The following is a 15,491-nucleotide window of genomic DNA, read 5'->3' on the forward strand; positions in this document are numbered from 1 at the left end:
TATATCATTTAACACAGGCACTTTCTGCTTTTCAAAAAAAACAAAAGCAAAAACAAAAGAGCAATGAGTGAGACAAGGAATACCTACAGTCTGCAGGAGAAGGGACGAGGCTGCACGGGCTTTCTAGAACATAATGTGGCATTCTACAAAGAACCTGAAAAGGTAGTATTAATTCAGTAAACCCAACTGCAGGAATCTATCCTAATGAAATGATTAAAGATACATATAATGATACATTAGGTGTAATGTTTAAAAAGTATAAATAGATGTTCAATAACAAAAGAAATGATTGCATATCATCATGCTATGTCCAGATGCAGGAGACTAATAAAGTAATTTAAAATACTGACATGGGGAAACATTCATAATATAGTAAGTGAAAATGGACAAAGATATATTTACAATATATTAAGGGAAAAGGGCAGGTTAAAAAAACAGTAGCATAAATATTTTTGAATTAAAAAACTATTCTTACATAAATAAACTATTATGGAAAGCATGTATAGCAAAAAAAAAAAAAAAAAAAGTCTGAAAGGCTATGCAGGCATTCTCTCCAAATGTCGTGATTCTTGGTTCTTCTAATAATGTTACTCTTGTTAATCTTTAGTTTCTAATATTTTTCCAAAATAAACACATTATTTATATAATAACTTTTAAAAAGATATAAATAAATTCGTTTATATTAAAAAGTAAAGACATATATAAAAAGAAGAGACAAACGTATATAGAAGTATGAACTCAATTTTTATATATGCAATTTAAATACTGTTACTTGTTTTTCTGTCTCAGGAAGAAAATATACCAAACAGTTTTTTATAACCCATCCCTGGACAGTAGAATTAAAGGTGACTTTTATTTTCTCCTTTACTGTTTGCATTTTCCTAATTTTACACAATAATAATCAGGGACATGGGGGTTTAATTTTTTAAAGCAATAGCCATTTGTACTTTAAATTAGGCCCACCCACCCCAGCAATAGGAAGCCCCCGTCCACACATCAGCAATGTGGCCCTGTCATCCTCAATGCAGTTCCAGGACGACAGCTGTGGGCCTTTCAGAATTGCTCACTTTGCTGTATAAACTGCTTTGGGGCATCAAGAATTTCTTCTCCTCTCCCAAATTCCCACACGTCAGGGGATCCAGAAGCCAAGCGAGGAGATACTACCGTCTTTAGAGACCGAACATTTGCTTTTGACCACTGCAGAATCCTATGTGGGCGCAAGTGGACCCTCCAAAGATACAACACATTGAGAGTGTCTATCCTAAGATACTGACGGGCCAGAAAATAAAACGTTTTGTCAGTGAAGTAGAGAATTAGGCAAGGCACACTGAATGATAATTAACTCCTAGAAATCTATACGAAAGGCTTGTTAAACTAGTTGATACTTAAAATCCCCCTAAGGATTAGATGCATTTTAAAAATCCATGAACAAAGTATAGGCCAAAATAATTACCTCTTCCTTTTCATGTAGCATAATATGCGCTTTGAGACTAGCCACTCTGGAGAATTTCTTGTTACACACAGGACAGGTAGGATCTTCCCCATTGTGGGTGCATTTATGAAGTGTCAGGTTGAATTCAACATTAAATGTTTGGGGGCACTGGTCACATCGATGTGGCTATTTGGAGAGAAAAGTCAAGAAGCCACTGAAATACAATCTTTCCACAATAAATGCCATTCAAATATTAACACGTACCATAATCTATAGACAATCTAAGGAACTTCTGAAATCTCTTCTGGACCTGAAGTCAATAAACCCAAAATGGACACAGCAAAGCTCCTTACAGAATTTCTCAAAGGATTCTAAGGACGACAACACATCAATGCAGAAAATATCCTGAATAAAAAATGCTGCATATAAATGTATCAGGATATAGTCACTATGAAAATAAAGGTGAGAAACTTCAACTCCCTGGGATGGATTTTTCCCTTCTTTTCTGACCAACTCCACTGCTCTAAACAGAATCACTTCAAGTAAAATCAGTAATCATAAAAACTTTTACTACATTTTAAGAGAGTTGCTTATCACAGTCTAAAATTTTCCCCAAATGAAAGGTATTCCTGCCATTTACTTGTAGAAAGATAAAGTAATCACTGGTATTTCTCTCTGAATATCAAGACACTAGAGTCAGTACTTTCAGATTTTCAACTTAGGAGGGTAATACCAGTTGATATCAGTACTAGTGATATTATGTATGATCATATACTATATATCAGATACATGCTGAAGACAAAGCCAGAGTTAGTCATGTCCTGTTCCCTAGGGAAGAGATCCCCGGCATTCTCCTGACCTCAAATGGCTCACTGGCGTATGTTCTCCCAAACTAGGAAAAGTCAACGATCATTTTTTAAAGGTAGTTTTAACTGCCACTTTCTATCAGGCAGCTCATTCCATTAAGACACTAATACTCTTAACCTAGCCCACAGGGGCCCTGCAAAAAAGGATTCCAAACTCTAAGATAGTGTTACTTCCTGCTGAAATGCAATCTAAAATCTCTGGAATACCATTTTAAAACGCAGGACCACCTCGGATAACACTCCCTGCTGGAGAAAAACACATCAAGATATACCAAATCTGCGTTCAGTCACACAGAAATCGAACCACAGAAAGTCCTGTTTTGAGATGATTTTTTTGTCCACAGATAAAGAACTTCAACACAGAGATTCACTAGACCGGCTCTCACTTGATCTCATTAACCCATATAAGGGTTAGGAATACACTACAGCTAAGCACAAAACATCAAGGGATATATTCATGTAAGATAAAATGCCCCACAATTTAGGAACCTAAATTACAAGAAAAATTTGTATTTGGCATGCTGATTTTTACAATACCTCCAGTTTCAACGCTCACATTTCTGACATCCCTCTTGAGAATACATACCTTGTCATTTCGCTCGTGATCCCTCATGTGGCGTTGAAACTGGGACTCTTTTGGAAAAGATAGCAGACAGATTTCACACTTATGGAAGTTTGGAACTTGATAGGCATAATTAGTGTTCTCCGCATTCAATGTTAAAACTCCATCTATAAAATTGCATAAGTATAGACAATAAATACCAGTTGTTATTCTCATCACATAAATAAAACTAAATTATTTGGTTATTGTTTAGAAACCAAATTATGGCCGAGATTTACGAGATAATTTAGAAGAAATTAATATATCTTAAATTTTTCGAAAGGACATGATTTTAAGTCAGAAACGAGAAATGCTGGGAAGCCTGAGGCACAGGACAAGGGGATTATAAGCACCTGCTGGTGGGATTTTTAGAAACCTGAAACTAAACTCCTGAGTTGACATCCACCCAAAGACACATAAAAGCCATGATGTCTCTTAGCCTTGCCTTCATGCTTAATATGGCTTCAACGTCACTAGAAATCACAGAGGCATTTCATCTCTAAGTCGCTTTGAGAATCCATCAGTAACCCACATTGTTCATCTTAAGTCGCTCAGCAAACAAAACTCAAGAAGCATAAAAGCTAATTCACTAATTCAATCTACCTCTGAAAACTGCTGCAGAGCGAGATTAAGTCAGAGAGGAAAAACTTCTGTTCTCCCATATGGTTAGGGTTTAGGAAGACCTTTGTCCGCAGTGCTTTGGACAATCCTTAGGCTTCATGATGCGCTTCTATAGACCCACGTAGGTCAACGGCTATAAACATAAAAGTATTTTCAAATAAAAATATGTAATAATCACAAAAATTTGTCAAGAATCTCAGAAAATAAAGATGTCCTAAACCTCTACAATTCTTTAAAATAATAAATTCCAAGTCTTATAATTTAGGCACAAATATACAACACGTATTAATGATACAAAGACTAGAAATACATCACATATAATTCTTTGTATCAAATTTGACTCAAAAATATTGAAATTTAGAAATCTAGAAGTAAAGTAGGGTTGATTTTAAGACTCAAGTAAGCTCCAGAGAGTCTTCTATTTCTCAAACATCCATGTGGCAAACAAGGGCATTCCAAATTTTCAATAGACCTTTAAATCCCTCCTTTGAGAAAACAGCCTGCAATCCAGCTTCGGCCAGAAGTCCCCCTCCCCTACATTGGCATCTGTGGTAAGCAAGAAATGAGAAATTCTCCAGATGGGAGGTGGAGGAGGCCACGGAGGAGGTGGGAGTAGAGAGGCATGGAGAAGGCTGGTAACAACTTCAGGAATTCTTCCAGCAGATCCTTGAGTAAAGCAGATTCCAGTTTCAAGAAACACTAATATAATTCAATAGAAAAACTTCATCCAGAAACAGAACGGGCCTACCACAGGAAAGATACACGTAACTTCTACTTATTCTTCACTATATCCACATTCTACTCAAAGACCATGTATTCAAAATTTCTACTTTAATTAAATTAGTAACAAAATGTTTTATGCTCTCCAGGCCCAAATAAAATGATTGTTGCGACCATATCAATTGATACATTATTCCCTTTGGGAAAGTTTATACTATGGAAAGAAACAGAGGTTGGGAATGTTCAAGTAAAGTTTCTTTTGAAAATTGTGTTTTAAAAACTCAGTAGGGAGTGTTTCCACCTAATGGCTGAATGCAGTCATGAGGGAGCTCCTCCCCTCCTGAGAAAGCAAAATTAAAAGGCTATTTCAGGATGTAGAATGAAACAATGTTCACAGCCTCTAAACTGAAACTGTTTAATGTTACCCCAAAATGAGAAAGGATGTAATTAACTGCAACTGATAAATAAAACCCTAAGAGATAAGAAACTATACATTTAAAACCAAAAATGACATTGTTTTGCTTATGAATTAAGACTTTTCCAGAAAAGATTTTTATCTTAAGAAGCAAGATTTCCCTCTTTAACAAAGCTCAAAACATAATAAAATCACATTTTCACTAAGTCCCTTCTCCCAGTGATAATACAATATTAATTTGGTTCATAGACAAACTTAAAACAACGCTGATTCAAATTAAAGCATAACTGAAAGGGAAAAACATGCTTTAGTTTGCACATTGAGCATAATTTTAAAATCCACAACATTGGGGCACCTGGGTGACTCAGTCGGTTAAGCGTCTGCCTTCGGCTCAGGTCATGATTCCAGGGTCCTGGGATCGAGCCCCGCATCGGGCTCCCTGCTCTGCGGGAAGCCTGCTTCTCCCTTTCCCACTCCCCCTGCTTGTTTCTGCTCTCACTAACTCTGTCAAATAAATAAATAAAATCTTTAAAAAAATAAATAAATAATAAAAATGAAATAAAATAAAATCCACAGCATCTCCTGACCTTCACTTTGCTTTGGGGGAACACATTTTGTAACCACACCATTTCCGCATTGAGAAAAGTACAAGCCTTTCTCCCAGGGCGAGGTGGGCTCTCTCATCCACACTTTGCTTTCTGTCTGGGTAGCATCCGAGGCCTTAAAATAACCCCTTCTGCCTATCCCCTCTTCAAGCTCATTCAAATTTCTGGTCCCCAGAGTATGTGTTTTCCTGAAAGAAGTCCACAAAATTGATGTATCCTTAGGACACGCTTCGGGAGATCGACAAGCCCTGAGAAAACTTCATGCAGATACTCCATGTCCATGCCTTCGCCCATCGTTAGGGCGGGGTGACAACTCTGCAGCCACAGAGGCCACCAGACTTTTTGAGGGGCCAGGGATCTAAGTAAGGTGCGGCCAAATGAATGGCAGCCTCTTAGCGGTCAGCCCTCCTGAGCACCGCTGCATGTTTTAGAAGCAGCTGGAGGACCTTCCCGTGAGGTTTTGGCACCACGCATTGCTCATGCCTCCCAAATCAGAACAGGTATTCTCTGTAGCCTGCCCCCCACCCCCCCCCCCCCACACACACAACAGAAGCATGGATCTGCGTGCATGAGCAGTGCTCAAATCTATGAGTTCATCCAGTACCAGCTTCTGCCGGTCCCCCACCCCCAGAGGCAGGGGATGGATCACTGTGAGGTTCCAGGAAGGCAGGGACACTCAGTAGGCTAATTCCAGCCGGTTTAGGTCCCCTTACACACACGCACGCGCACGACCACATTCTCTTCAACTGCTCACCCTTCCTGATACCAAGAACTCAAATTCACTATCAAATGTAAACAGAAACTGATGGCAAAGATCAGAAACTGTTTGAGCAGCTTTGTTTTCCTTGGAAAAATGTGAAGACTCGTTTCAAAATCAATTTAACTCTTTACACAGAGATTCTCAATAGTATATAATAACTATTTATCAACCAGCCACCCAAATAATAAAGCCTATCTCAGTGTTGTACAGATTAAATAAAATAATGCTTCCTGACGCTACTGAGACAGAGCCTACCAATGATTTAGGAACACGGCCACCTCCTTAATGCTCATCCTTGCCACCCGATACCCTAGCCGGCCCTCCATAACCATACTCTGCCACAGCTATATCCAGGCCTGGTCCATAATGGGGACTGGACAAGCCCACAAACTGCTCTTCTCCCAAGACCAGGCGCAGCAAGTCAGTCCAGCCAGCTAAATCTTAATGGCAAAGGTCTGTCCTTACCTCTCATCTAAAGAGCTAAGTTGATCTTTTTAAGTGATCTCTACACCCAGTGTGGGGCTCGAACTCACAACCCCAAGATTAAGAGTCGCCTGCTCAACTGACTGAACCAGTCAGATGCCCTGCTAAGTTGATCTCTTATACAAATTGCCTATGATATGATGGTTCAACAAAACCTATTGCATTTATAGCATTCCATTGATTTAACTCCAGTTTGCATCTGACTTAAATCCTTAAGCACTATGCACTGAAGACCTCAGCTATCCATAAATCCTGCTGAGGGATTTTTAATATTAAAATGAGATACACCAGATTCATTTTCTAAACTAACTGAGCTAACCCCCAAACTTTGTATCTGTTTTTATTTTTGTTTTGAATAAAAACTTTCCAAAAAGTAGTTGACATCTCTACTGCTCTCAACAGGCCCGTCTTCCAACATTTTTTTAAAACATTTTTTGAAGATTGATTTTATTTATTTATTTATTTATTTGAGAGAGAGGAGCGTGAGCACACAAGCACAAGAAGGGCGAGCGGAGGCAGAGGGAGAAGCAGGCTTCCCGCTGAGCAGGGAGCCCCACGTGGGGCTGGATCCCAGGACCCTGGAATCATGACCTGAGCTGAAGGCAGACGCTTAACCGGCTGAGCCCCCCAGGCGTCCCCGTCTTCCAACATCTTGTCCCCGAGAACCCAGCTCTCTAACCATGGAGGCTTCTTCTCTGCTCTTCATTCTGACATTAGGATGCTTTCTGAGGTCGCCAAACAGGCCTTGGAGAAGTCTGACAGCTGTCGCCCCTACTTCAGGTAGGGTCCCACTTCAGCTACCATGCTTTCTCCTCTTTACTTTCGTGTGTGTATGTGTGTGTGTTATTTTTACTGTTTTCTAGTTTCTTCTTTTCTCCTTTCTCCTGTTTTCTCCTGTTCCTCTCACACTGGTCAGCATTCAGGTCTGAGCATGGCTGGACTTTTTCAGATAAAACTCTGCAGTGCTTGGGCCCGTGAGCCCTTTCTACTTGGTCACTGAACCTCCAAAGGCTTGCACAAGCCTGGCACATCCTGAGTGCCTAGCAAATATTTGCTAAATAGTCAGAGATAAGATGAAAGCTAATGACTCTTTTGGTCTCTACCCAGTTGTCCAAAGTGCCTAAGACCAGCGTATCTAATCTCCACTTATAGCCTGACTCATACCCTTCACCTCAAAATTACCTAAATTAGTTTTCTTCCCACTTGTTATGCATCCACTGACTATTCCTATTTTGTACATTTCCTTAGCCATTTGGTTGTTCCTAGGAGCCAGCTGAAATGCATCTACGTTATTTTCTCCATAGAATCTGTCAGAAAAGAAAGTGCTTGAGTTCACAGCACCAGCCATAAGCACCTGCTTCCTTCTAAGAAGGAACAAGGGCGCCTGGGTGGCTCAGTCGGTTAAGCATCTGCCTGCGGCTCAGGTCATGATCCTGGGGTCCTGAGATCAAGCCCCGCGTCGGGCTCCCTGCTCAGCAGGCACTCTACTTCTCTCTCTCCCTCTACCTGCCTCTCTGCCTACTTGTGCTTGCATGCTCTCTGTCAAATAAATAAATAAAATCTTAAAAAAAAAAAAAAAGGAACAAGCCATCTGTCAACTCAAAAGTGCCTGCACCAAGAGGGGTGGGTATTACCAGGGAAGACTCTGGCACTTTTTGAATTGCACCCATTACTTATTCAATGTATTTGCTTTTAGGTAAATATTCATTTGGAAATGAAATGTACTCATATAAAAAAACAATCCTCAAAATGTAGTCATGAAAAAAAGCCGTATGTTCTAGGTGCTATCACTCCTTTAAAAAGGGCAGGGTGGGGCAGATATACCACATATTTGCTTGTATGTGCATAAAATATCCCTGTAAAACTACAGAAAAAATAACAGCATTGGTTACCTGTAAAAAGGTAACTATCTGACTGGGAAATAGGGCTGGGAAAGGGACTTTAATTTTTTTAAATTCTGAAGCATTATAATGTATTACCTGTTCAAAAGGGGTTACATTAAAAAGTAAGAAATAAAATTTACTTGGGGGGAATAGGTGTGTTATACACTCCATCTCCTTGTTGTATAGCTAAGGAAACTAAGACCCCAGAAAAACTTAGCCCCTTGGTCAAAATCACACAGTTAGCCAGGGCAGAACTGGAAGTAATTTTCAACTCATAGTTCAAGGCTCTCTCCTAAGTATTCAGGCTTCCATGCCTCTCAAGGTCATGATTTCTGAGATGAAACCCCAATTTCTTTTTTTTTTTTTTAAACCCCAATTTCAATCTTGTGTCTACTATAAAAACAGAAGGTGAACCTGGATTTTATCAACAGTATTTTATGTCAATTGTAAGCTTAACTCTGTTTATGTTCTTTCAGTATAAAACATATTCAACTGAGAGTCAAGCCAAAGTACGCTGCTTGTCAAAACCACGAGTAGTTTCAATGAGACAATTAGAGTCTGCAACATTGATACTGGTTTCATGATAAACGATATGAAATATTATCTGTGACACAGAGTTAAAGATAAATACCTGGTCAAAGACTCACTAAAGGGTCCCTAACAGGGTCAGGTCGCTCATGTTCCCACAGTAAAGTTCACCTTTACCCAGGTGTGCCTTCAATATGCCCACTTTGTCAGTATTTGTATCTGTGTGGAGTTTCCCTTTCAAGCCTCATATTACTACACTGTCTCTATTTTTCTTTTAAAGATTTTATTTATTTGGCAGAGAGAGAGAGCACAAGCAGGGGAATGGCAGGGAGAGGGAGAGGGAGAAGCAGACTCCCTGCTGAGCAGGGGCAGGGAGCCCGACACAGCCCTATCCCAGGACTCTGGGATCAGGACCTGAGTCGAAGGCAGACACTTCACCGACTAAGCCACCGAGGCACCCCGACTGTCTCTATCTTTAAAAGGAATGTCAATCCTCTTTCAAATATTTGCTTTTATTACCTGTACATTTTTATTTCTAAAGAAGACGTTAAACTCAGACGGATGTATATTTAGACACCACACACACTATTCCAATTTAACAAAACCATGGTGTGTTAAAATTATAACAAAATAGTATCTTCAGTATCTACAGCCTCCCCATCTAGCTAAAACAACCCAAGGCCCAAGGTCTAAAAGTAACAATGCCTTTTTGAGAATGATCCGGGAATGTATTGCTGAGAATAATGTGTCCTTAGACAATGCAAAAAACTAATTTTCTATATGTAATAGAATAATTTTTTGTTGATCTATTTGCTGCCATTATTCTGTTTCTCATCTCCACAAATGTACAATTTATGTTAGCACTGCAACAACAATCAAGTACAGCTAAAGGGTGCCACAGAAAATTATGGGTAGCCCAGTCCAAGATTCTGTCCCAATTTCCAATGAAGTGTGTATGCACAGTACATACTATTTTTAATGTACATATCTTAAAAAATGGGTATCTATAGATTAAAACATGGGTTATTGGTCAAAGATTAGGGAGATGGTGATGAAAGCAAGACTGGGAATCGTGAGCTTTATGAATGTCAGTCCTGCCAAGTGGTTAGTAAGATCTCTGCAAAGCAGATAATCTGTTGCTCAGCTCAATTCTTCATCCAAAGATGCGGCTGATTTCCATCCTGCGTACTTATGGGTTGTTGTGAAAATCCAAGGAATGATAAATATGAAACAAAAAATATTGTTTTAGAAAAGTAAATTACACATCTACTAGGAGGGCTAAAATTAAAAAGAAAGAAAAAAACAAGGATTGATGAGGATGTGGAACAGCTGGAAATCTCATATTCCACTAGAAAGTGAAAATCACTACAGTCACTCAAAAACCATTTAGCAGCAGTGACCAAAGCTGAACACACACAAACCCTGTAACCCAGCAATTCCGCTCCTAGGTATATCCCCACAGAAATGTGTACATAGGTGTACCAAAAACACGTGTTTAAAAATGCTCACAGAAGCATTATTTACAACAGCCAGCAAATTAAAACAATGCAAATGCCCTTCAACAGTAGATGATGAATCTAAAGGTGAGAAGTAGAACAATAAAGATGAAAATATAGGAAAAGGCCTTCATGATCTTACAACTGTCAGACTCCTTACACAGGTCCCAAAAATACCAAACATGAAAGAACTGATACATTAGACAATATTAAGATTAGGAACTTCTTTCATGAAAAGATATCCTAAAAAGAGTGAACAGAAAAATACAAAGAACTCATATACAGCATACATAAAGAACTCCTATACATCAATAATGAAAAGACAGAACTCTTCACCAAAGATGGCAAGGAAGCATACAAATAGATGCTTTACATTATATCTCATAAGCGAACTGCAATTCAAACAATGAGATACCACTACACACCTATTAGAAAGACTAGAATTAAAAAATAATATTAATAATACCAAATGCAGACACGGATGTGGAGCAACAGGAACTCTCATTCACTGCTGGTGAGAATGCAAAATCACCCAGCCACTTTGGAGGAGTTTGGCAATTTCCTGCAAAGCTAAACACAGTCTCACCGTACAATCCAGCACAGTGGTCCTCAACATTTACCCAAATGAGCTGAAAACCTGCACACAAATGTTTACAGCAAGTTATAATTGCCAAAAACTGGAAGCAACCAAGATATCCTTCAAAATATAAACAAACAAACTGGTGCATCCAGACAATGGAATATCATTCAGCAATAAAAAGAAACGAGCTATCAAGCCATGAAGAGACATGAAGGAATCTTAAATGCACATGGCCTAGTAAGAAGGCAGTCTGCAAAGGCTACATATTGTATGATTCCAGCTATGCGGTATTTGAGAGCAAGCAGAACTATGGAGACAGTGAACCCTAATGTAAACTATGGACTTTATTAAATAATAATGTATCAAAATCGGTTCATTAATTGTTACACATGTACCAGACTAACACAAGGTGTTAATAACAGGGGACAGCCTGAGGGGGAGAATTAGGAGCATGTAGGAATAGGTACTATCTGCTCAATTTAATGTAAGCCTAAAACTGCTATAAAAAATAAAGTCTATTAACTAAAATAAATAAATAAATAAATATTCAACCCAGTAGGAAAATCGGAAAAGACTTAAATGACAGCCTCACGAAAGAGAACAAATGGCTAATAAATATAAGGTCTTTATTAGCACAGAACTGCAAGTTTAAAATCAAATTAACACTCCGCATACCAGAATGGCTAAAATGCTAAAGGACAGAGTGAACGCAACTCTCTGACACCGCTGGTAGGAGAAGTTAGTACATTCACTGGAAAACTGTTTGACGGTGTCTGCTATGACCCAGAAATGCAGAAGTTCATAGCAGCACATATATGTAATAGTCCCCAACTGGAAACAACCAAAGTACCTACAGTAGAAAGGACAAGCTGACAGTACATTATATAATGGAACAATATACAACCATGTAATTGAACCTGTTTCTGCGGAATGATAACAGGGATAATCTCATAAAAACAAACACTGGGTGAAGGAAGCCAGAAACAAAAGGGTCCATGCTATGAGTTCCATTTAGTTTGAAAATGGGTCAAACTACCCTGTGGTACCTGAAGAGGAGAGTGCATGGAGCAGGGAGAGGGAAGGCAGTGCTAACTGGGAAGGAACAAGGGAACTCTGGGAGATCCTGCCTATGTCCTAGGTGCTGGTTACATATGGAAATTCATGAAGCACAGGAAAGTCTGTGCACTTCCTCTGGAGATGTTTTGTTCAATTAACATAATTGCTAAAATACAACATTAAGGGTTTCAAAGAAATACACACGTCTGGCTTCTCTTGAAAACTCGAAAGCCGCGGCAATAATCAAATGCAGCAGAGCAGGACCAGGGCCCAGACCGGCTATTACCTGTCACGACTACCTTTAACTGACACACTAGTCTGCATTAGCTGTCTGACCCGTAAACAACTGAGTGTTTAACTCCTGTAGTAAGAGCACACTGTCCGTTCACGCGGCTGATTACATAAAGTATTCATCTTAATCCACTAAAGCAATAGTTTTCAACTCTGCTGAGATTTGGGGGGAAGGCACCCCAGAGGGTATGGGCTGTCTGTCTCTGAATCCCGCAGTCTCCTGCCCTTCCACCAGAACCGCTTTGCCGTGGACCAGTGGTGTTCAGCCCTGACCACGCAGTGGCCCCACCAGGGACCCTTCAGTGCAGCAATGCCTCAGTCCCACCTCACAGGCTCAGACACAGCCTGCTCCTCCGGATCCTTAAAAGCTCCCCCAGGTAATTCCATGGTGTTTTGCCAAGAGTGAAAACCGCCACTTGAGACCTTGCCATATTATTTCACGTCATTAGTTCTAAGACTAAAAAGTAGTTTGAAAAACACTAACTGCGTGAGCACAAAGACATGGCCTTTGTACAGAGAGAAAATAGAAAGACCCTGATATAGGATAAGCATTATTCTAAAAACTGCTGAATTGACTTTATCTCACAAAGAATTATGGTTTTGTACGTTTTCCCAGGCTGTATTTGTGTCAAAGACCGAGATTTTTTTTTTTTTAGTAAATCCTTATAATGACATATTTTTCCTTTATTGTGGGAAAGACCAAGATTTTGAACTCCTGTTAACTCACTACTTGATTCCAGGATCATAAAATCTTTAAATTTGATGTGTTACCTAACACACTTTTCTCAAAATACTAAAAAGTCCAAGTCTCTGCCTACCTAAAAAGTTCAAGTATGGAGAATGAAAGGTGCTCCTTTATGAAGAAATCTTTTCATCCTTGGATACCCAATACTGTTAGAAAGTTGTTATTATTTTAAGCAGAATCTGTCCTCCCCTCGTTCCTGCCAGTAGTTTTGTCTGCTGAAGTACATGAGTCACCTTTAAACCTGAGAGCATCTCCCGCCACCTAGTATGCTAAAGTCCATGGCTCTTAGCTCATCCTAGTAGTCTAGTCCCCTTGGAGAATTCACCCTGAATTCATCCAGAGCTAAAATGGCCCAAACTGATCATCTGAGCAAGAGAAGACTTGTTTATTCATCTGGCTCAAGGTCTGTTTGTCTCTTCTCTCTGGAAACGAAGTAGTATAAATATTCCTCCAACAGAAAACAAAAACTTAGCAGGAGGCCAACTAAAGGTACAAGCTCAGGAGAAAAAATCCATACCACCACACTGGAAAAAACAAATGGAAGCCATGTAAGACCATCAAGGTCACATTACTACTTAGTGAGAGTAAACTAAAATAAGTACGATAAGGAAAAAATGCGATTTCACTCATCTTTATATCCGACAGTGCCAGGCACCAAGCAAGTGCTCAATAAACACGGCCCCCACCGACCCCCACAGGAGGCTTCCTTCACTCCAGAAGCCCCCCCCCGCCACAGGTGGTGTACTGCCAGGCCCCCAGTGGGTGCCTGAAACCACGGCGTGCTGAACCCTAGCTGTACCGTTTTCTCCTACACATACGTACCTCTCACTGAGCTTAACTCAGAAATCGGGCACAGTAAAAGATTAACAATAATAACAGAATAGGAACTCTAACAATACACTGTAGAAGTTGGGTGAATGTGGTCTCTCTCCCTCTAAGTCTCTTACTGTGCTGCACTCACCCTTCTTCTTGTGATGCCATCAAGTAAGGCACCATGACACAGCGTTAGGCTACCAGGACCTTCTGACACTGTGTCAGAAAGAGGGCCACCTGCTTCCAACCGCAAGGGACTGAAACCACGGGTATGGGGGGTGGGGTGGGGGGACTACGGCACTTATGTCCTAAGCTAATTATTACTCCAAGAAATGTTTTTCAGTGCCTACTCATGTTTTCTTGAGGTTTCCATTCTGACATTCCCACCATCACAGGACATGCGCGGTCCTCAAGGGCCACGGCAGAGATCCTGTTCTCTGTTGCTGAGCTCTGTGATCCAGCCTCTAGCAGTACCCGCCCACCACAGGAAGTGCTTCAACATATTTGTTCAAGAAATTCATTAACCCATATTTGGGCTTTATATTCATCAAGACAAAATAATAAAATGCACACTTTGGACTCAAATATAGACTCAAATCCCAACTCTGACACTAGCTGGGTGGACCTTCCAAATCACTGAACCTCTCTGAGCTTTATTCCCCCTATCTGTAAAAAGCCCCACCGACCTTCCCAGTTTTTCTTAGGCATAAAATCCATAATGGTAACAGACAAAACAAAATCATTTCAGATAATGAGAAACATTATTAAGACAGTGAACTGACAGAGCAACAGTCCTCAAACATTTTGATCTCAGGATCTTTTTACATTTTTAAATATTATTGAGGACCCCAAACACCTTAAGTTTATACAGATTATATCGCCACTTGCCCTATTAGAAATTAAAACTGAGCACTTTTTAAAATATTTATTCATTTAAAAACAAACCTATTATATGTTAATGCAAATACACACTTTTACGAAAAATATATTCTCCGAAAAAGCAGTAAGAAGAGTTTTCACTTTTACAAATCTTTTTAATGTCTGGCTTAGTAGATAGAAGACAAGCGGATCCTCACGTCTGCCTCTGCATTCTCTCTGTTGCAATATGTTATGTTTTATTTTCCTGCAAATTATTTTACTTGGAATATATTCAGTATGTTGTTTTTGAGTGAAATGCATGAAGACAGCACAGCTTCCCACAGTCCAATGCCACGGCCGCCTGCATCCCTGCAAAGGCGTCAGCAATTTTACCCGGAATGGTTTTCGTACCATTGGTGCAAATGTTAACAGTATGGCTATGGAAATATTTACCCGGCATACCCCTCCAAGTGTCTCCGGGAACCTCACTGTGAGGAAAGGCTCCTTTGTAAAGTTATTTTCAGACAGGTTTGAGGAAGACCTCTGTTAGGAAGCTGAAGCACTGAGACCTAAGGAATGAGCAAGAGCAGGTGGATTCTCAGGAAAGGAAGAGCAAAAGCCTCCATTCACCACAAATGTGGCCTCAACCAGGAACCCAAAGAACCGAATGCTAGAGCAAGGCAAGAGAGAAATGAGCCCTACCCAAGGCCAGATCAATTAGGACCCTGCAGGGATGTG

General features: G+C 39.9%; 1 protein-coding gene across 13 annotated transcripts in view; it reads right to left on the minus strand.

Moving 5' to 3' along the window:
* The window catches only part of ZNF236 (zinc finger protein 236), a 104,127-nt gene that overhangs the window by 86,714 nt on the left and 1,922 nt on the right, over positions 1-15,491 (minus strand). For 8 of the 13 annotated variants that reach the window (XR_010407520.1, XR_010407519.1, XR_010407518.1 and 5 more), the window contains exons 2-3: positions 2,885-3,027; positions 1,454-1,618 (exon numbers count right to left, since the gene is read on the minus strand). Coding sequence is in view for 8 of the 13 variants with exons in the window: in XM_064578878.1 (XP_064434948.1) it covers positions 1,454-1,618; positions 2,885-3,027 (308 nt within the window). In the remaining 5 variants the exon portion in view is untranslated. Of the gene's footprint in view, positions 1-1,453; positions 1,619-2,884; positions 3,028-3,502; positions 15,489-15,491 lie in introns of those variants that run through there. The other 5 variants (XM_064578882.1, XM_064578884.1, XM_064578883.1 and 2 more) reach the window with 4 other exon arrangements.

This window comes from Mirounga angustirostris, unplaced genomic scaffold (assembly GCF_029215605.1).
Source record: "Mirounga angustirostris isolate CCGP_5_RB_7025 unplaced genomic scaffold, mMirAng1.0.hap1 SCAF_14, whole genome shotgun sequence".
Taxonomy (NCBI): Eukaryota; Metazoa; Chordata; class Mammalia; order Carnivora; family Phocidae; genus Mirounga; species Mirounga angustirostris.